Source organism: Canis lupus, chromosome 23, assembly GCF_048164855.1.
Source record: "Canis lupus baileyi chromosome 23, mCanLup2.hap1, whole genome shotgun sequence".
Lineage (NCBI taxonomy): Eukaryota > Metazoa > Chordata > Mammalia > Carnivora > Canidae > Canis > Canis lupus.
Window position 1 is genome coordinate 25,580,131 of NC_132860.1, and position 20,688 is coordinate 25,600,818.

At 38.4% G+C, this 20,688-nt stretch overlaps 1 protein-coding gene and 2 pseudogenes across 1 annotated transcript in view; 2 read left to right on the plus strand and 1 right to left on the minus strand.

Moving 5' to 3' along the window:
• RNF121 (ring finger protein 121) overlaps positions 1-20,688 on the plus strand; it is an 82,665-nt gene that overhangs the window by 20,092 nt on the left and 41,885 nt on the right. Inside the window, exons 2-3 of the mRNA XM_072794411.1 lie at positions 10,778-10,815; positions 13,921-14,062. Of these exons, the coding sequence (XP_072650512.1) occupies positions 10,778-10,815; positions 13,921-14,062 (180 nt within the window). The remainder of the gene's footprint in view (positions 1-10,777; positions 10,816-13,920; positions 14,063-20,688) is intronic.
• LOC140614589 (diphthamide biosynthesis protein 3-like) lies at positions 2,357-2,907 on the plus strand (annotated as a pseudogene).
• Positions 18,363-19,373, minus strand: LOC140614590 (large ribosomal subunit protein eL6 pseudogene; annotated as a pseudogene).

Sequence of the window (20,688 nt, forward strand, 5' to 3'; positions counted from 1 at the left end):
CCAGAAAAGGAATATGTGAATATAGAATAGAACATTTAGTTGTTCTTTTTTTATGAATGATTATGAATTTTATATTTTTAATTTCAGTGTTTCTGTGTTCATTACTAATACATAGAAATATATATTTGGAGTGTGTTTATATTGTATTCTACCATGTTACTGAATTCTTATTCTCAGATTTTTTTCTTTTTATAGATTCTTTGGGATTTTTTTTTTTTTTTTTGGAAGGTTAAACTTTTATTCAGCAAGGCTCAAACAATTGTATGCTAATTTCCACAGCTAGGTTGCACCAAAAATGACTTGAAAATTCCCTTTTGGTATCCCTGAAGAACTGGATTCCTGTTATATAGGCCTTGTTCTTTCTTTAGACCTTGTTCTTTCTTTAGACCTGCAAAAATATATGTACAATTGACTTCAACAAGTGATTTATTCCCCTTTCCCATATTTAGAAATCCCTTACGATCCCTCAGACAGTTCCTTCTGGAGCAAGATTCCTTGGGATTTTCTATGTAGAACATCATTCATCTGCAAATAGGGGCAGTTTTAATTCTCTCCAATTTGTGTGCCTTTTATCTCCCCTTATTGCCTTATTATGCTGGCTAAAAACTTCAGTATTATATTGAATAGTAGTGGTGAGGGTGGACATACTGACATTGTTTCTGATTTTAAAGGGAAAGCATTTAGTTTTTTAGTATCGAATATAATTTTAGGGCAGCCCCGGTGGCTCAGTGGTTTAATGCCACCTTCAGCCCAGGGCATGATCTTGGGGACCCGGGATCGGATCCCATGTCGGGCTCCCTGCATGGAGCCTGCTTCTCCCTCTGCCTGTGTCTCTGTCTCTCTCACTCTCTGTGTCTCTCATGAATAAATAATAAAATCTATAAAAAATATTTTAAAAAGAATATAATTTTAAGCTATAGGATTTTTGTAGATGTTCTTTTTAAACTTTTAATTGATCTAACAGTAGTTTTTCAAAATAATAATACCAACACTGTATTTGATTATGTATGCATTTATGTGTCTATGTATAGTGTGTGTATGTAGATATGCTTATGAAAAAGTGAAATAAATGGCAGCAATGAAACAAAGGATGAGAGGGAGGAACTAGGATTATTTTGTTATAAGGTACTCATATTGCCCATGAAGTGGTATAGTATTATTTGAAAATGGACTTAATTAGTTGTTTATGTATACTGCAAACCCTAGGGCAACCACTGAAATAAAAACAGAAGTAAAAGTGATAAGCTAAGAAATGGGAGAAAATATAATTATATAAAATTCTGCATTAAAATCACAAAATCTTGGGAATGCCTGCGTGCTTCCAACTCTTGATTTTAGCTCAGATCTTCATCTCAGTTGTGAGTTCAAGCCCCATGTTGGGTTCCACCCAGGGCATGGAGCCTACTTAAAAATCATAAAAGCTTGGAAGACAAAAACAGGAGCCAAGAATAAGGACAACAAACAAAATATTAACAAATATAGTAGATATTAATCCAACTATATCAGTAGTTACTTTGAACATCAGTGATCCAAATGCACCAATTAAAGATTGTCAGAGTGAATAAAAAACAAGATCCACTATATATTGCCTATAAGAACCCCATTTTAAGCAAAAGGACACATATAAATTAGAAGTAAATGAATGGAGAAAGATATACCATACTATATTAATCAAAAGAAAGCAAGACTAGCTGTATTTCAGAAAGAGCAGACTTCAAAATTTATTTATTTTAGAGGGAGCATGTGAGGTCGGGGAGGGGGCAGAGGGAGAGGGAGAAAAGCTCAAGCAGACTCCCCACTGAGTGTGCAGCCTGGTGGAGGGCTGGATCTCATGACCCTGAGATCATTACCCAAACCAAAATGAAGAGTCAAGTGCTTAACCAACTGAGCCATCCAGGTGTCCCAACAGAGCACATTTCAGAGAAGGAAAGTTAATTAGGGATCAAGAGGGGCATATGTAGTGATGAAAGAGTCAATCCTTCAAGAAGACATAGCAATCCTTACTATGTATGTGCCTAACAAAAGGTATCAAAATATGTAAGGCAAAAACTGATAGAATTGAAAGGAGAAATAGAAAAATCACAAATATTCTAGTTGGAGAGTTTAACATTCCTGTGTCAGAAGCAAACAGATTCAGGAGGCAGAAAGTAAATACGTAGCTGTATTCAGTAACACCATCAACCAAGTGGATATAATGGACATTTGTATGCTGCTTTATCTGACAACAGCAAAATAGAGACATTCTTCTCAAGTTTATATGGAACATTCACCAAGATAGATGACCAAGTGGGCCATAGAACACAATTTAACAAATTTAAAAGAATAGGAATCATACATTGTCTCCTGTCAGAGCATAATGGAATTCAGGTAGAAATCAATAACAAAGACAAAAAATCCGCAAATACTTAAAGACCAAACAAAATACTTTTCAATAACACATGGATCAAAGAAGAAATCTCAAGAGAAATTTAAATATATTTGAGCTAAATGAAGATGAAAACACAGCTTACCAAAATTTGTGGGATACAGCAAAAGCCACGCTTAGAAGACAGGACAATCATTTGGGTTGGGGCCCATGCCTGCCAAATTAGACTGTTCCTGGGGCAGCTTTGGCTCGTTGAGGCAACAGACCTCTACTAGCCCCAGTGACAGTGGCTGTGTTTCATGATGAGGTGGAGATCAAGGACTTGCAATATGACAAAGTCTTGGAGACATTTCTACCCCTGCCCATGTGGGTATAACTTGTGCATTACCAAAGAAGATTTGGAGCGTGGGAAACACATGACAATGTGTCCTAGTTGCTTTCTCATTATAAAAGTGATTTATGACAAGGATCAGTTTATGTGTGGATAAACAGTCCCAGCCCCTTCCACTCACAAAGAATTAGTTAAATACTGGAGATTTTAGGATCCAAATCCTGAACATTTGGGAATGAGCCAAGCAGGAAAAATCAAATGCAAGTTACTGGTTTCTTCAAGAGAACAACCATTCTGTAGTTGGCTCTTCCATTAGAGTGTGGATCCTTGCCATTGGGTGCTGAGTTCATCTCCAATTAAAGAAGCAAGTCCACTACTTGAAAAAATAAAAACATTAAAAAAAGTAAAATCAATCACTTAAGGATCCACCTTTGGAAACTAGAAAAAGAACACATTAAAACCAAAGTAAGGGATCCCTGGGTGGCGCAGTGGTTTGGCGCCTGCCTTTGGCCCAGGGCGCGATCCTGGAGACCCGGGATCGAATCCCACGTCGGGCTCCCGGTGCATGGAGCCTGCTTCTCCCTCTGCCTGTGTCTCTGCGCCTCTCTCTCTCTGTGACTATCATAAATAAATAAAAGTTAAAAAAAAAATTAAAAAAATAAATAAATAAAACCAAAGTAAGCAGGAGAAAAGAAATAATGAAAAACAGAGCAGAAATCAATGAATTAAAAAAAAGAGAAAATAAAAATCTAATCCTTTGAAAGATTGATAGGGGCACTTGGGTGGCTCAGTGGTTGAGCATCTACCTTTGGCTCAGGTCATGATCCTGGGGTTGTAGGATTGAATCCTGCATCAGGCTCCCTGTCGGGAGCCTGCTTCTCCCTCTGCCTATGTCTCTGCCTCTCTCTGTGTGTCTCTCATAAATAAAATCTTAAAAAAAAAAATTGATAAAGCTAGTAGATTGGCAGCCAGGCTAACTAAAAAAAAGAGGACACAAATTACTAATAAGTGAAAGAAGGGACTTGTTGAGAAAAATACAAATTAGTGTCTTTCATGAACATCAATGTAAAAATCATCAGTAAGATATTAACAAATTGAATCTGACAGTGTATAAAAAGCATCATACACCATGACCAAGTGGGATTTATCCCAGGTGTGCAAGTTGGTCCAACATTTGAAAATCAGTTAATGTAATCCATCACATCAACAGGTTAAAGAAGAAAAATTACATAAATGTATGAATAGAAATAGGAAAACCTTTTTTTTTTTTTTTTTTTTTATGATAGGCACACAGTGAGAGAGAGAGAGAGAGAGGCAGAGACACAGGCAGAGGGAGAAGCAGGCTCCATACACCGGGAGCCCGACGTGGGACTCGATCCCGGGTCTCCAGGATCACGCCCTGGGCCAAAGGCAGGCGCTAAACCGCTGCGCCACCCAGGGATCCCTTGATAAAATCCCATACTATTTAAAATAAAAATTCTCAGAAAACTAGGAATAGAGAGGAACTTCCTCAACTTGATAAAGAATACAAAAAAAGTTACAGCTAACATCATACTTGATGGTGAGAAGATTGAAGCTTTCCCATAAGCTTAGGAACAAAGTAATGATGTCCCCTCTCCATGCTTTTCAAAATCATTAGTCCTAACTAATGTAATAAGAAAAGAGAATAAAATCTATACAGATTTGGAAGGAAGAAATAACATCTTTATTCACAGATGACATAATTGTCTGTGTAGAAAATCCAAAAGAATAAAAAAAAAAAAAAAAAACCCTCCTGGAACTAACTATTTGATTATAGCAGGGTTTCAGGATAATATAAATCTAGCAAGGTTAATAAAAAAAAAAAAAGCCGGTTGCATTCCTATGTTTCAGCAATGAACAAGTGTAATTTGAAATTAAAAACACAGTACAATTTAGCTCTATAGATACTAACAACTCTAGCAAAATGTTTATCAGACCTATGTGAGGAAAACTGTAAAGCTCTGATCAAAATATTAAAGAAGAACTAGGATACCTGTGTGGCTCAGTCAGTTAAGCATGACACTCTTGGCTTTGGCTCAAGTCATGATCTCAGGGTTGTAAGATTGAGCCCCACACTGGGCTCTGTACTCAGACTGGAGTCGGCTTGGGATTCTCTCTCTCTCCCTTTCCCTGCCTCTCTGCCTGCTCTTGCTTGTTTGCTCTCTTTCAAATAAATGAATTAAGCATTTAAAAAATAAAGAAGAACTAAAGAAATGGAGTGATATTCTATGTTCAGGTATAGGAAGACTCAATGTTATCAAGATATCTGTTCTTCCCAACTTGATTTATGCCAACTTGACAATGCCTGTCAGAATCCCAGCAAGTTCTCTTGTGGATATTGACAAACTGATTCTAAACTTTATATGGAGAGGCCCATATAAAGAGACCCAGAATAGCGAATACAGTATTGAAGGAGAAGAAAACTAAACATTCTATTATAATGCAATCCAGTAATTGTGCTCCATAGTGTTTCCCCGTAAGAGTTAAAAATCTGTGTCCATCCAGAGACCTGCACACAGATGTTTATAGCAGCTTTATTCATAGTTGCCAAATATTGGAAGCAAGCAAGATGTCCTTCAGTAGGTGAGTGGATAAATAAACTGGTACATCCAGATGGTGGAATATCTTTGTGAATATTATTCACTAAGAAGAAATGAACAATCAAACCATGAAAAGAGACAGGATTTTTAGGACTGTGAAACTATTCTGTATGATAATTGAGTGTTGCATACATCTCTTTATACATTATACATTTGCCCAAACCAGTAGAATATATAACAGTAATGAGCTTTAAGGTAAACTATGAACTTTGGGTAAAATTATGTGTCAGTGTAGGTTCATCAGTTGGAACAAATGTACTACTCTGGTGGGGGGATATTGTTAATGGGGGAGGCTCTGCATATTTGGGTGCAGGGGACATATGGGCAATCTCTATTTTCCATTCAGTTTTGCTATGAGCTTAAAATTGATCTCAATAGTCTACTTTTTAGAAGTGGACAAAGGATCTGAATAAACTTTTTCTCCAGACTCCTCTGGAGTCATATATAAATGACCAATAAACATAAAGAAAGGTGCTCAGGTCATATATAAATGACCAATAAACATAAAGAAAGGTGCTCAGCATCATTATCCTTCAGAGAAATGTAAAATTGGAAATACATTGTGATACTATTTCCCACTAACTAGAATGCTTTTATCCAGAAGAGAATAACAAATGTTGAGGATGTGGAGATATTGGAACTTTCATACAATGCTGATGGAAATGTAAAATGGTGCATCTGCTATGGAAAACAATTTGGCAGTTTCTCAAAAGGTTAAGCATAGAATTACTATATGACCCAATGATTTTACTCCTAGATATATATGCTCAAGAGAAGTGAAAACATGTCTACACAAAGACTTGTAGATGAATGTTCATAGTAACATTATTTGTAATAGCCAGAAAATATAAACAACCCAAATATCCAGTAACTGAAGAGTGGATAGATAAATGTGGTATGTCCATACAGTGCAGTATTGTTTGGCAACAAAAAAGGGAATATGTGCTATAACCTGATGATCATTGAAAACAGTAAGCCAAGTGAAAGAAGCCAATCACAGAAGACCACCTATTGTATGATCCTATTTATATGAAACATCTAGAATAGGCAATTTATAGATAAAGTCAGAAAGTCAATTAGTGGTTCCTTGGGCTAGGGAAGGACGGAGAGGGAGTGCTAACTGGTATGTGGTTTCTTTTTGGGGTGGTAAAATGTTCTAAACTGAAAAGTGGTGATGGCAGCACTACTCCATATACTAAGAATCACTGAGTAATACACTGAATGGGTGAATTTTATGGTATGTGAATTAGATCTCAGTAAAGCTGTTAATAAAATAATCAGGTGCATAGAAGTATATGACAAGGACAAGTTGTCAGTGTGAGTGCTGGGGTGCAGTAGCAGTGCTTCTCAAACTTTATATGAATTACCTGCTTGTCTTATTTAGTGTGGCTTCTGATTTAGAAAGTCTGGAATAGAGTAACATTCTCTTGTTCTAAATAAGCTCTCAGGGTACTGATGATGCTGGGCTGTGGCCCATGCTTAGCAAGGTGGTAAAGGATGTTTGTTTCTTCAGTAAATGGGGTCAGTCTAAAGAGCCTTTGAGGTTTTAGATTTTGTAGGAAGGCATAATGTGGTTTGGTGGAAGAGAGGGGCTTAATGGACAAGGTAACCAACCTGTGTAAAGACGTAGAGACCACAGGGACGCCTGGGTGGTTCAGTGGTTGAGCGTCTGACTTTGGCTCAGGTCATGATCTCGGAGTTCTGGGATCGAGTCTCACATCAGGCTTCCCTTGAGGAACCTGCTTCTCCCTCTGCCTGTGTCTCTCATGAATAAATAAATACAATCTTAAAAAAAAAAAAGACTTAGAGACCACAGAGTGTCTGATATTTGTGGGGGACAAGAGGCCTGTTTGTGGCATTATAAGGGTGAGTCCCTGAGTCTTGCACCTGAGCATTTTGTTTTTTTAATGACGTTTTCTCTTATTCTCTGCCTGATATGTTTGGTTTAACTTCTTTCAAATCTGGATTTAGGTAGATTGGCACTACTAGGGGCCTTGTGAGCTTCTATGAGGGGAGTGATTGGTTGGCAAGAAAACATTCTATGTGTGGGTCTTGGGAGTGGAATGTGGGCCCATCAATCAGTAACTGTGCCCAGAGAGCCTCCCTAATTAGCTGCCTGAGCTCTGGACAAGGCACAATCAGACTGACTTACTACTTGGGCCCAGATGAATAAACTCATTAATGAGGGAGCAAATAAAGATGTATTTCCAGATGGTACAGGTTAATTATAGCTATAGTTGACAGCTTTCCTTGTTTTTTTCCACTTGCGCTGAGAGACCAGTATGGATGTTAAATAATCATTTGGTTCGGTGGCAAATATTAAAGCCAAATCATGTCTCTACTCCTTGCATCCGTAGTACTCCATGAAGTTCTAAACAGTCTTCTAAGCCCAGGTCTAGTTTCAGCCTTAGTATTTGCCCTACTGAGGTGTTTTCCCTGAGGCTCCAAAAGCAGCCCTGTACTACGTTTCATCAACATTTGGTTCCCCAGCCTTTCCTGGTACTTTATAAAGTGTTTCCACTCTCAAGAAGAAAAGGCAATGAAATCACTTGGTCACCTTGAATCTTCTTACTGTCAGAACTCCACAGTGAAGTCAGAAGTCTTATTCTCTGTTTTCTAGACAGAGAGACTAAGGTATGTATAGATAGTAGCACGCTTGACCACACTCTCATGAAGAAGCATTCCGTGGCTGGCTCAGTTCTTTGGATCTTAGTTTTCCCTTCAGAGGAGGGATGGAAATGTAAAATGGTGCTTGTCTTGCTTCTTTGAAGATGTAGTTGTGTTGTTTCTTTTTGTTCTGACATGTAGTTTTTAAATGTGGTTTTCTGGGTGCCTCCTGCTGTCAAATGAATACTTCTTTCCCAGATGCTTGTTAAGTGTTTTTCAAGTGTTTGTGTACACTCCCATTTAAGCATCTCCATCTCCAGGTGGGGTGCTGATTTGTCATCCTACTTATTGTATTGGAGAGAATTCTGTTCAATTCCTGTAGTACTCACTGAGTGCTTAGTCTAAGTTCAGCTCTGTTCTATTTTCCTTGAAAGATACAACACAGTGTATTCTCCTTGGCTCTGTGGGATCTTCCAGGTTTATGGGTTGGGAGTAAGATAGACAGAAGCAGGCCAGGACTAGGGTGAAGCAAACAAGGCACTTTCAAGGTCATGTATATGGAGAATCAGTACCTGACAATGAGTGCCACCTTAAATTTTGAGCCTTAGGTCCCTTGCTTATCTCCACCTTAATCTTTAATCCTGGTCCTGGCCTTAAGAAGCAGTTACATTGGGGCACCTGGGTGGCTCAGTCAGTTAGGTGTCTAACTCTTGGTTTTGGCTCAAGTCATGATCTCTGGGTCCTGGAATCAGGCCCCACATTGTGCTCTCTGCTCAGCAGGGAGTATGCTTATCCCTCCCTCCCTTCCTCCCTCCCCCTTGCCCTACCTGTGCAAGCATGCACGCTCTCTCTCAAATAAATAAATCTTTAAAAGAAAGAAAGAAATGTGGTCCTTAATTGTCTGCTTAGATACTGCCCAGATGGGCATTTTCATTCCTTTTTTTTTTTTTTTTAAGATTTTATTTATTCATGAGAGACACAAAGAGAGAGGTAGAGACATAGGCAGAGGGAGAAGCAGGCTCCTCGCAGGGAGCCTGATATGGGACTGCAGCCTGATGTGGGACTCAATCCGGGGACCAGTATCACGCCCTGAGCAGAAGGCAGACACTCCACTGCTGAGCCACCCAGGTGTTCCAGCGTTTTCATTTCTTATATCCACTTGTCCTGAGATATTCTGGGACTTCTGTCATTCTAGGAAGATGAAGGCCTGAGTTTGGACACATGAATACATTCTATGAGGCATTGTGTAAAGTAGGAAAAGGGAGGAGGTGGTTGACTTCATTATCCTGATTGGCTGGGTGAAGGCTTGAGATACCCCCCCTCCCTTTTTTTTTTTTTTTTTTTTCCATGAGAGACACATATAGGCAGAAGGAGAAGCAGGCTCCCTACAAGGAGACTGTTGTGGGACTCATTCCCAGGACTCTGGGATCATGACCTGAGCCAAAGGCAGATGTTCAACCACTGAGCCACCCAGGTGCCCCTCCCCCCCTTTTAATTAACTTGGCTGGGACATATAAAAATCAAAAAGTCCTCCTTAAATAGTGATGGGAGTACACAGTATACACACATAAAGGGTGCTTGGTAAATATGTGCTGATTTGACTCAGTAGGAGAGTTCTGCCCATTTTACTTCAAACATTCTGTGTAAAGTACTTTTCTGAACTTATCATAGGAACATTGGGAAATTGGGCCTTGAACATCATAAGTACTAAAGGAATATTTGTTAGTTGATTCGTTTGACTGAGGCCTTGTCTCTTTTCTCTACATCAAGAAACATTTTCAGCTCAGGTCAATGTGATGTTTTTGACTTATGTACTGACACTTGGTTATGCTTTTGTATGGCTATAAGGAAGTAGAAGACTTGAGTCCTGAACTCAAAGAGTTTAGTATAGAGCAGTTTAGTACAGAGTAGTTTTCAATTGGAGGCAATTTTCATCCCACAGGGGAGATTTTACAATGTCTGTAGACTTTGTTGCTTCTGTGGAGATAGATGCTTTTGGCATCTAGTGGGTAGAGGCCAGGGATGCTGCTAAAATATCCTACAATGTACAGAGAGCTCCTCATCCCAGCAAAAAATTATCCAGCCCCAAATATCCCTAGTGCCAAGATTGAGCAGCCCTGCTCTAAAGGACAAGACTAACAGAACCAGAACTTTGAAATTGGAAGATCATACTGCTAGTAGCAGAGCAGGGACTAAAACTTAGTTTTCCCTAGCCTAATGTTCTGCCTGTTGCCAGGGGGCCATTTAGAGTCAAAGACATATGATAGAATATTTTATCTAGCTTCATCTCCCACTAATCCTAATTCATACTTTTTGCTCTAGCCATACTCACTTATTCGTATGTGGTACAACTTTATTCCTTTAATGTTAGTCCCTTTGCATGGAACACATTTCTCTCATTTCTTCATCTGGATAATATTTCACATCTCCTCCAGGAAGTCTTTGCCAGTCTATAACACTGCAAATTGGATCAGAAGCCACTTCTTTATTTTTCCATAGCTAGTCCTCAGTATATAACAAAGACATTTTATGTATGTATGTGTGATTTCCCAACTAGGCTGTGAACATCTTAGGAGTTAGGTTTACTCTCCTGTCCTTATTGCTTAGCACAGATATGCAATATACTGTCAGTCATAGACTTGAGACTAAGTGGTTAGAGAACAGAGAGATCGGTAGGAAGTAGAGTATCGGGGAAGGCTTCAATAAAGATTGTGACAGTTGAAGATTCTCTTTTTTTTTTTTTGAAGATTCTCATAATTCCTTGAAGATAATGATGAATATATGAGCACCTTCTGTTGGGCAGGCACAGTTCTAAGACATTGATCGATTTTTTTGGTGTTTTTTTTTCTACAGGTTGATATGTCAGACCTCTCCCCAGAGGAGCAATGGAGGTAAGTATGACAGTGTGGGCACCTCAGGCTGGGAGCTGTAAATTAATCCTTCTAAAAGAGTTGTATATCTACCCTTTTGCTTCCTTGTCTGTGGGGAGGCAGTGACTCTTGACCAGTAGGAGAGGTCATTTGGGATCTTTTCCAGTACTTGGGTCACTCCTGGGTGGCTCCTTCAGTTCTGGGGAGTAAGTAGGTAATTGCACCAAACTATTTATCTGAATTTGAATACTACTAGTTCTGCCATTTCCTATTTATGCTATCTTGGGCAAGTTACTTGATTGCTTACTACCTTAGTTTCCCCAGTTTGCACAATGAAGGTTACAGTAGTACCTACACCTTATAGAGTTGTGAGGATTAATATACGTGAAATTCTTGGAACAATACCTGACATGTGGTAAGCTCCCAGTAAGTGTTACTTGCTTTGCATATGACTATCATCATTATTAACATCATCATTATGCATGAAACAGAGCAGAGAACTCTGGCTGGAAAATGGGAATAGCATCTTCTGATCTCAACTCTACTACTAACTTGCTTTGTAACTAGAGTGAGTCAACAGATACCTTATTATCCTGATTACTTATTGTAGAGCTTTCAGAGTGCTTCAGCTCCACAAGCTTCACAGAGTAGCTGACCAATGAGTTGAAATCAGCCACGTAAACTTTATTAGTAGTCCAAAAACCCCCTTCTATTAGATTATAAAAATAGAGAATGGCAAAGATACCAACTTATATGACAAACCCAGCAAGATTTTAGAAAACTTTAAGTTTAATATGCACCAGTTGTGTACTTCAGCTATCAAAACTTTCCAAAATTTGGAAGATGTTCATAGAAATATGCTATCTGCTTAGGGAGATACGGTGCCACTGTCCTCTGCTTCACTGAGTCCATACTGATTTTGTTGTAAATGCTGCATATTAAGAAGATCTTCACCTAGATAACATCTAGAAGAAGGCAACCAGGATTAATGGTTTTCATATTATGTTATACGAATGGCATTTAAAAGATCTAGAACTGTTAGCTTAAAAGGGCACAGAAGAGTGATGGTAGGAAGAGGATTATTTTTGGTTTTGTTTTTTAAAAATAAGATCATGATAAATCTTTGAAAGAGCAACAGTGGGAAAGAAGAGTGAATATGTCCTTTGTCGTTCCAGAGCATAAGGTTAGGTCCAGGAGATTAAAGCTATAGAAAGATAGGTTTTGTTTTGTCATTAGAGACATCATTAATAATTGTAGTATACTGAGACGTAGTGAGCTCCTACCCTTAAAGTGCTGGAATTTTATTCCTTCATAAGCACACTTGAGTACCTACATTGTGCCAGACACATGGTTCTCTAATTACTTTAAGAGGTGTATGTTCTGGGATGTCTGGGCAGCTCAGTGGTTAAAGCGCCTGCCTTCAGCTCAGGGCATGATCCCAGAGTCCTGAGATCGAGTCCCACGTTGGGCTCCCTGCATGGAGCCTGCTTCTCCCTCTGTCTGTGTCTCTGCCTCTCTCTGTGTCTCTCATGAATAAATAAATAAAATCTTAAAAAAAAAAAAGAGGCATATGTTCTTAGCCAGTGGAAGTATTCAAACAAAGATTGTAAAAACAAAAAAACAAAAAAATAAAGATTGTAAAGATGTTTGCATTGGGTGGGAACCTGAACTAGGAGTTGTTCTCTGGTCTTTTCTCCATATTTCTTTGATTTTTTTTTTTTTTTTTATTGTATACATCCATTCAGTCACATGCTAAGAATAAGAAATGTATCTGTTATCTTTATAACTCCCCACAGTCATTAGGCTTTTAAAGTGTCCTTTGCCCTTTTAGTTTAGTTTATCCTTACAACAACCCTCTGAGGGAGGGAGCCAAGATATGGACTACTTGTGACAGATGAGGAAATTGTGGTGTAGAGATGTGAATTTTCTTGGCCAAGGTCACATGGATGTCTGAACCTAAGTTTCTGACTCCTACATATTGTCTTTTTATAATATTCTCCCACCCTGGATGAGTTTATATAAAATGAATCCTTAGGTGCTGTGGCTGCCTGCTGATATTTGGCTGCCAATCCCCGCCACCATGTTTCCTCCCTAATATTTTATTGTAAAAAAATCTCAGAAAAATTGAAAAAATTATAAACACCTTTATGTCCACTACCTAGATTCTACAATTAGCTTTTTGCTATATTTGCTTTATCATTAATCTGTAATTCATCCCACTGGGCTCTTCTTGCATAGTCTGTCATTGCTATTGGGTATTCTACGAAGATAGCATTTATGTTGTCCTTTCCTTCTCTCCCTAATACCCCCGTGTATAGAGAATTTCCATAAAAGATCCTGACTACAGGCTATATTTATATTTAGTTTTCTAACTTCTTCCTTGTTTCTCTCTGTTAGCTAACTCTGACTCTATTCTTAGAGGCAGATATTGGCCAAGGAAATCATTTGTTGCCAGTCCTCTGGACCAGAGAATGCCAACCTTAGGTTAAATAAGAGTTTCCAGCTGTACTCTTCCTTAAGCCCTTGAGGAGACTATTTACCTGTGGATGCTGATGGCAAAGACACTGTTGGATTAGTATAAGGTTAAAGCAGTCTAGATTTTTCAGGCTTTAGTCTTCAGGATCCCTGGTCCTGACAGGATAGGACAAACAAAGCAAGATTTTAACCTTTGATTAGTACACGTCTGCTAGTACTTCTTTATTGGTGTCATAAATATTATTGACTAAGAGTATGAGACTTTATGGTTATCCCCTTCTCTCTGGGTTACTTTCTTCTTCTAGTGACAGGTTGAAATAGGGCTGAAATGGGCAATGACAGAAGGCTTCTCCTGGGTCCTGTTTCCTATAGGACAAGTGTCAGCTGTTTTTGCTCTTGAGGATGGGCAGCAAACAACCCATCTTTAATAGCTGAGCTCCTGACTGGGGCCCACAGAGTCCCTGTTATGTCCCCAAATGCCTGTTCTCCCAGATGAGTGTTTTCCTCACCCCTAATTTGTACAGTACCCTGCAGCTGCAAAGCATAAGAATATGTTCTGAGTTATGGACTGGTAGGATATCTCTGGAAAGCACTGCCCTTTTATCAGCACTTCTTTCCTGACCTGCCTCACCTCATCTGTTTGGCTTTCAGGGTTGAACACGCACGCATGCATGCCAAGCACCGCGGCCACGAAGCCATGCACGCTGAAATGGTCCTCATCCTCATCGCTACTTTGGTGGTGGCCCAGCTACTCCTGGTGCAGTGGAAACAGAGGCACCCCCGCTCCTACAATGTAAGCCACTGCTTCTCACTTCTTTTTCTGACAGTTATCAAAAGAGACCCTTCCTAAGTATTCTAGGGTCCGGCCTAACCCAGGCTGCCTATAGGCAGGGAACAGACAGTGATAAACATTATGTATGAATAGTGAATAGTGTATGGTGGGCATGTGTTTAAGAGACACATAATTCATTTGGTGAAAATACAGATAGAACCTGAGACTACTTTCATGGCCAGAAAAGTAGATCTTCCCTTTTAAACATTTTGGGACCGATCCATGAAGGAGATGTTCTATGTGAAACAAAAATTGACAGAATTGAAGAGGAATAGACAGTTCTTTAATAATGGTTGCAGAGTTCAGTACTTGACTTTCACTAATGGATAGAACAACCAGATAGGATATCAATAGTTAGTAAAGGACTTGAGCAACATTATAAGCCAGTTAGAACTAACAGACACCCAGGACATATACTACCCCCAATAATAGCAGAATACATAGTTTTCTCCAGTGTACATGGACCATTTTCCAGAAAAGAACATATGTTAGGCCAAAAAACAAGTGTTATTGATTTGAGAAGATTAAAATCATAGATTCAAGCATTCTGGATTAGGACATGACAGGTGTAGTATACTGGATTTTTTTTGTGACTATTTTCTTAGAAGTTTTTAACCTTTACAAAAATAACAACCCTTTAACATAAACTTGGCAAACTTCTATGTGATAATACTTTGTATAGAATATACAAGCATATATATAATAGTAACAGTAGCTAACATTTATTAAATTCTCACTCTGCCAGTCACTGTTCTAAGTACCTCACAAGTGTGGACTTAGCTAATCCTTGTAATAATTCAGTAAGGTAATGTTTTCTCCAATTATAAATGAGGAACTGAGACAGGAAAACTAATTTGCTCCAGTGATAAAACTATTATTTGAACCCAGACAGTTGTACTCCAGAGTTTTTAATCTTGATCCCTAAGTGGTTCTTTTTCTCTAGTATATGCTTTTTCAAACCTCTGGTAATATGGTCAGACATGCCCAGGGGTCTGTAGCCCACATGATGTGAACTGCTGCATTATTTCATTTAATCCTCCTGATTACCAGTGAGGTAAATACCAGGAACAAACAGGCCCAGGGAGTTGGAGTCGTGAAGGAAATACTAATAGAGCCAGAATTTGAACCCAGGTCTTCTGTTACATATTTCATAATTTCTATTGTGCATATATTGCTCCTGGAAAGGGTTTTCCATCAAGGGAACTGAGAGATAACCTGGAGCATAGGAGAAAGACAGGATAATCTTTGCCCTTGAGCAGATACAAGTTCTGAACATAACTGGCTTATAGCCAGCTCAAGTGTTGCTATGCACCACAAATAGAGACATCTGTACCTTCAGGTCACAGTGCACTGATGGACCACATTACACCAAGACTTTTTTTTTTTTTTTTTTTTTATTTATTTATTCATAGAGACACAGAGAGAGAATGAGAGGCAAAGACACAGGCAGAGGGAGAAGCAGGCTCCATGCAGAGAGCCTGACCTGGGACTCAATCCAGGGTCTCCAGGATCATGCCCTGGGCTGTAGGCGGTACTAAACCGCTGCACCACCGGGGCTGCCCTACACCAATACTTTTTGAACTGGAGACCATACAGCAGGCTAAGCCACCTGAGGTGGGGCTTCACGTCTGGACCCTGGTCATGCTTTGCCCTGTTATCTGAGATAAGTCACTTGTTTGTCAGTGTGTTAATATAGTGCATAGAATGGGGATAACCAAGAATGTTGAATAGAGCCTGGAAAAATAGAATGGGGATAACCAAGAATGTTGAATAGAGCCTGGAAAAATAAGACCACTCATAAACCAAGTGTAGAGTGAGAGCCCCCTTGGTATTTCTATGCTGGTATTTAGAGATAATCTTAATACATAATGTTGAGTAATCTGTAAAGATTCATAAAAACCTCTAAAGGAAGTAAGGCTACATGTATGTACTACAGTGGTTTTCAATAAGTATTTTTAAAGAAACTGTGGAATCCTTTCTTCAAATAATATCTTAAGGAAAAGCCCAGTATGGAAAATAATTAAAGAGACTGCTTTGATTGATAGAGAGCTGGGTAACCCTAACTCCTCTGCTTCTCAGGAACATATAGGAGTTATCAGAATGTTAGAAAACCCAATGATAATGTCATTCATTTGTTAATCCTTAATAGGAAATGTGACTAACTTAATGCAGTCAGTTATATAAGGAACACGCACAATTATCTCATTACTTTACTGCCATACCCTGTAAACATTATGTTGAACTTCGCTGGTGAGCAGACATGCTAACATTATAAAATATCTTGTACTGAGAAACTTAAACCCTTATCTTGCAAAAATTGAAAAAGAAAATCTATAATATCCGCTTTATGCTGCTGTTATACAGTAATGATCTAGATTGGTTTTTTAAAAACTTTTATTAATTTGTGTACAATGAATATTTTTACTGCTTTAATTTAAATACTAACTTTGGAAGAAGAAAAGCTGCCCAAGATGCACAGACACAGTAACCTCTCCTACCCTTTTTCAAGCTTATCAGAAGTTGGAGCTGTTTGCCTTGTAAACAGTATAATACGATGGAGCCAGCCCAATCTGACTTGATTAGTCAGCTGTCTCACTTTGTAGCTATATGACTCTCTGAGCCTGTTTTTCTTATCTCTAGGTTGGGGTGGTATCTACCTCATGAGTTGTGAAGATTATGTAAGATTCTATGGCAAAGTGTTTTGTAAACTCTAAAACTCCTTTTGGTAACCACTGTTGCTCACTCTCCTGAGAGAAAAAGCTCAAGACATAAAAATGTTTTTAGATACTATGTAGAAGAAGAATAGAACTTTATTTTTTATTGAGAACAATTTCACATAAAGAAATTCACTATTCTGTGGGTCACCTGAATGGTGGAGTTGGTTAAGCGGCCAATTCTCCGTTTCAGCTCAGGTCATGATCCTGAGGTACTGAGATCAAGCCCCACGTCAGGCTCTGTTCTTCAGCACAGAGTCTGTTTTAGATTCTCTCTCCTTCTCCTTCTGCCCCTCCCGCTCATGCTCTCTTTCTCTCAAGTAAAAAAAAAAAAAAAAAAAAAAACTTAAAAAAAATTCACTATTCTAACCATTTATTTTATTTTATTTTTTTAATTTATTTATGATAGTCACAGAGAGAGAGAGAGAGAGAGAGAGAGACATAGGCAGAGGGAGAAGCAGGCTCCATGCACCGGGAGCCCGACGTGGGATTCGATCCAGGGTCTCCAGGATCGCACCCTGGGCCAAAGGCAGGCGCCAAACCGCTGCGCCACCCAGGGATCCCCTCTAACCATTTTAATGTATATAATTCAGTGGCTTTTAGCACACCCAGTGTTTTGCAGCCATCACCACTATTTAGTTCTAGAACATTTTCATTACCCCAAAAGGAGACCCTATACCCATTAAGCAGTCATTCCCTATTTCCCCCTCCCACCAGGCCCTGGTAATATCTGATCTGTTTTCTATGTATTTGCCTATTCTGGATATTCATATAAATGAAATTATACAATATGTAGCCTTTTGTCTGACTTCTTTCACATAGCATGAGGTTTTCAAGGTTCAACAGTATTGTACTATCAGTACTTTATTTTATTCCTTTTTGTGGCTGAATATTTTGTTGTATAGATTTGCCACATTTTGTTCATCCTTTCATCAGTTGATGGACATTTGGGTTGTTTCCTCCCTTTGGCTATTGTGAATAGTGCTGCTGTGAACATTCATTATAAACTTTTATATGAACACCTGTATTCAGTTCTTGGGTATGTCCTGGAGCAGAACTGTTTAACTTTTTGAGAACAATCTTCTATAGTAGCTGTTCCATTTAACATAGTAACCCTCAATGCTTTGGGTTCCAGTTTCTCCACATTCTCACCAACACTTGTTCTTTTTGTTTTCTTTCCTTTTTCTTCTTCTCTCTCTCTCTCTCTCTCTTTTTAAATATAGTCACCCTTGTGGGCATGAAGTAGTATCTCATTGTGGTTTGGTTTGTATTTCCCTAATGACTCATGATGTTGAGGATCTTTTAATATGTTTATTGGCCACATGTATATCTTCCATGGAGAAATCTCTGGTCTATTTTTTAATTGTTTTTGTTTGTTTTTTCTCTTTTTTGTTGTTGTAAGAGTTCTTTATATAGTCTGGATACTGGACCATTATTAGATATGTAATTTATAAATATTTTCTCCCATTCTGTGGGTTGCCTTTTTACCTTCTTGATAGTGTCCTTTGGTGCATAAACATTTTAATGGATCAGTTATTTAATTAATTAGGTTCTTTGTAAGAAATTTAGAATACCAATTTGTGAGGATAAACTCCATTTATGAGAGAAAACACAGAGCAGAGGTAGCCCTGAAGCTGAGGAACCGCTTTGATTTTTGGCAGAATTTTCGAGTCCACAGCTTTCTGATCAACCTTGTGCTGCTCTTTAATCTCATATTTCTCCTCTGTGTCAAAGATCTCACTTTCCTGGTGTCTGGGTTTATGCAACTGCTGACTTCTTGAAGTAAGCATCAGTGAGATGTTTTGGGATATTCACACTGCTGATAGCAATTTTGGTGAAGGTGGCAATGGCAGATTTTTTTTTTTTTTTTTAAGATTTTATTTATTTGTTCATGAGAGACACACAGAGACAGAGAGAGAGGGGCAGGTTCCATGCAAGGAGCCTGACGTGGGACTCGATCCCAAGGTCTTCAGGATCAGGCCCTGGGCTGAAGATGGTGCTAAACCGCTGAGCCACCCGGGCTGCCCGCAATGGCAGATTTTTGGTGTGTTCTATGCAGAGGAACTCTGAAGGCCAGAGAAGTGGTTTACAAGTAGCAAACCACTGCTCAGCTGCTTCAGGAACACTACCCTCATACCCCTGCGGTGCCCAGTAAGGGTGATCAGAATGGTCTCAGGTGTGATACTAGCTCACAGTTTTCATATGCTGACTGAAAGGTTTTTTGCCATGTCTCAACAGCTTTTAAGGCACATCTTCACTAGGATAATACCTAAGCACGTGTGAAGTTTAACCACTCAAGTACCACATTCTTGTCACCACCAGCTGATTTTGTGACAGTAGCAAGAACCTTTTTTTCAACTCTGGATTTAGCGGCTGAATACTTCCTCTTGTACATGGCCTTTTTTGGGATACATAGCTCATCAGGTATAGCTACCAGTTCCTCTGACTAGGACATGGTTTTGACTGCAGCGAGGCTTCTTAATCTTGCCACCAGCATCAGCCTTCTTGGCTTCACATTTCTTCTCCTTAGTACCTGGCTTCTCAGATTTTTTACTCATCTTGCAAGATAGTGTACATGTTAACTGATACATTTATCTATTGCATTATGATTGCCATTATAACATCACACCTCCATCACATCATATAATTATCCTTTTTTAGTGGTTAGAATAATTAAGGTCTAGTCTCTTAGCAAGTTTGATGATTAGACTACAGTATTGTCCATATGCATTATACTTTGCAATAGATCTCCATGGTTTATTTACTACTTGTTTCAAGTTTGCACCCTTAAACCTATTATTCTTTTGTTCTTTGTGCTTTCAGTGTTATATCTAAGAATCTGTTGCCAAATCCAAGACTATTAAGCTTTATCTCTGTGTGTTCTTTGAAGGGTTTTATATTTTTAGCTCTTACTTACATGTCTTTGGTCTATTTTGAGTTACTTATTGTAAATGGTGTGAAGTAAGGGTCTAACTTCATTTTTTGGATGTGACTATTGAGTTACCTTAGCACCATTTTTGAAGAGAATGCTTTTTCCATTGAATGGTCTTGTTACTTTTATTAAAAAAAAAAAGTAATTGACCATAGATGGATGCATTTATTTTTGTACTCTCAGTTCTATTCTATTTAACGATATGTCTATGTTTATGTCTATACCACACTTTTTAAAAAATTTATTTTGTAAAAAAATTTTTTTTATTTTGATTTTATTTTATTTCCAGTATAGCTAATATACAATGTTACATTAGTTTCAGGTGTAAAATATAATGATTCAGCAATTCTATACATTACTCAGGGCTTATCGCAGTAAGTATACTATCAATCCCCTTCACCTATTTCACTCATTGCCCCTACCCACCTCCCCTCTGGTAACCATCAGTTTATTCTCTAAAATTAAGAGTCTATTTTTGGTTTGTCTCTTTTTTTTCTTGTTCATTTGTTTTGTTTCTTAAAGTATACATGAAGGAAATCATATAGTGTTTGTCTTTCTCAGACTGACATATTTCACTTAGCATTACACACTAGATCCATCCATGTTATTACAAATGGCAAGATCCCATTCTTTTTTTTATTATTTTTTTAAATTATTTTTTTCCATTCTTTTTTTATGATTGAATAATATTCCTGTGTGTGTGTGTGTGTGTGTGTGTGTGTGTGTGTACCACATCATCATTATTCATTCATTGATTAAAACTTGGGCTGCTTGCATAATTTGGCTATTGTAAATAATACTGCAATAAACAGAGGTGTATATATCTTTCCATTTAAGGTTTTTATGTTCTTTGGGTAAATTACCCAGGAATGGAATTACTGGATCATACAGTAATTTTATTTTTAATTTTTTGAGGAACTTCCGTATTATTTTCCGCAGTG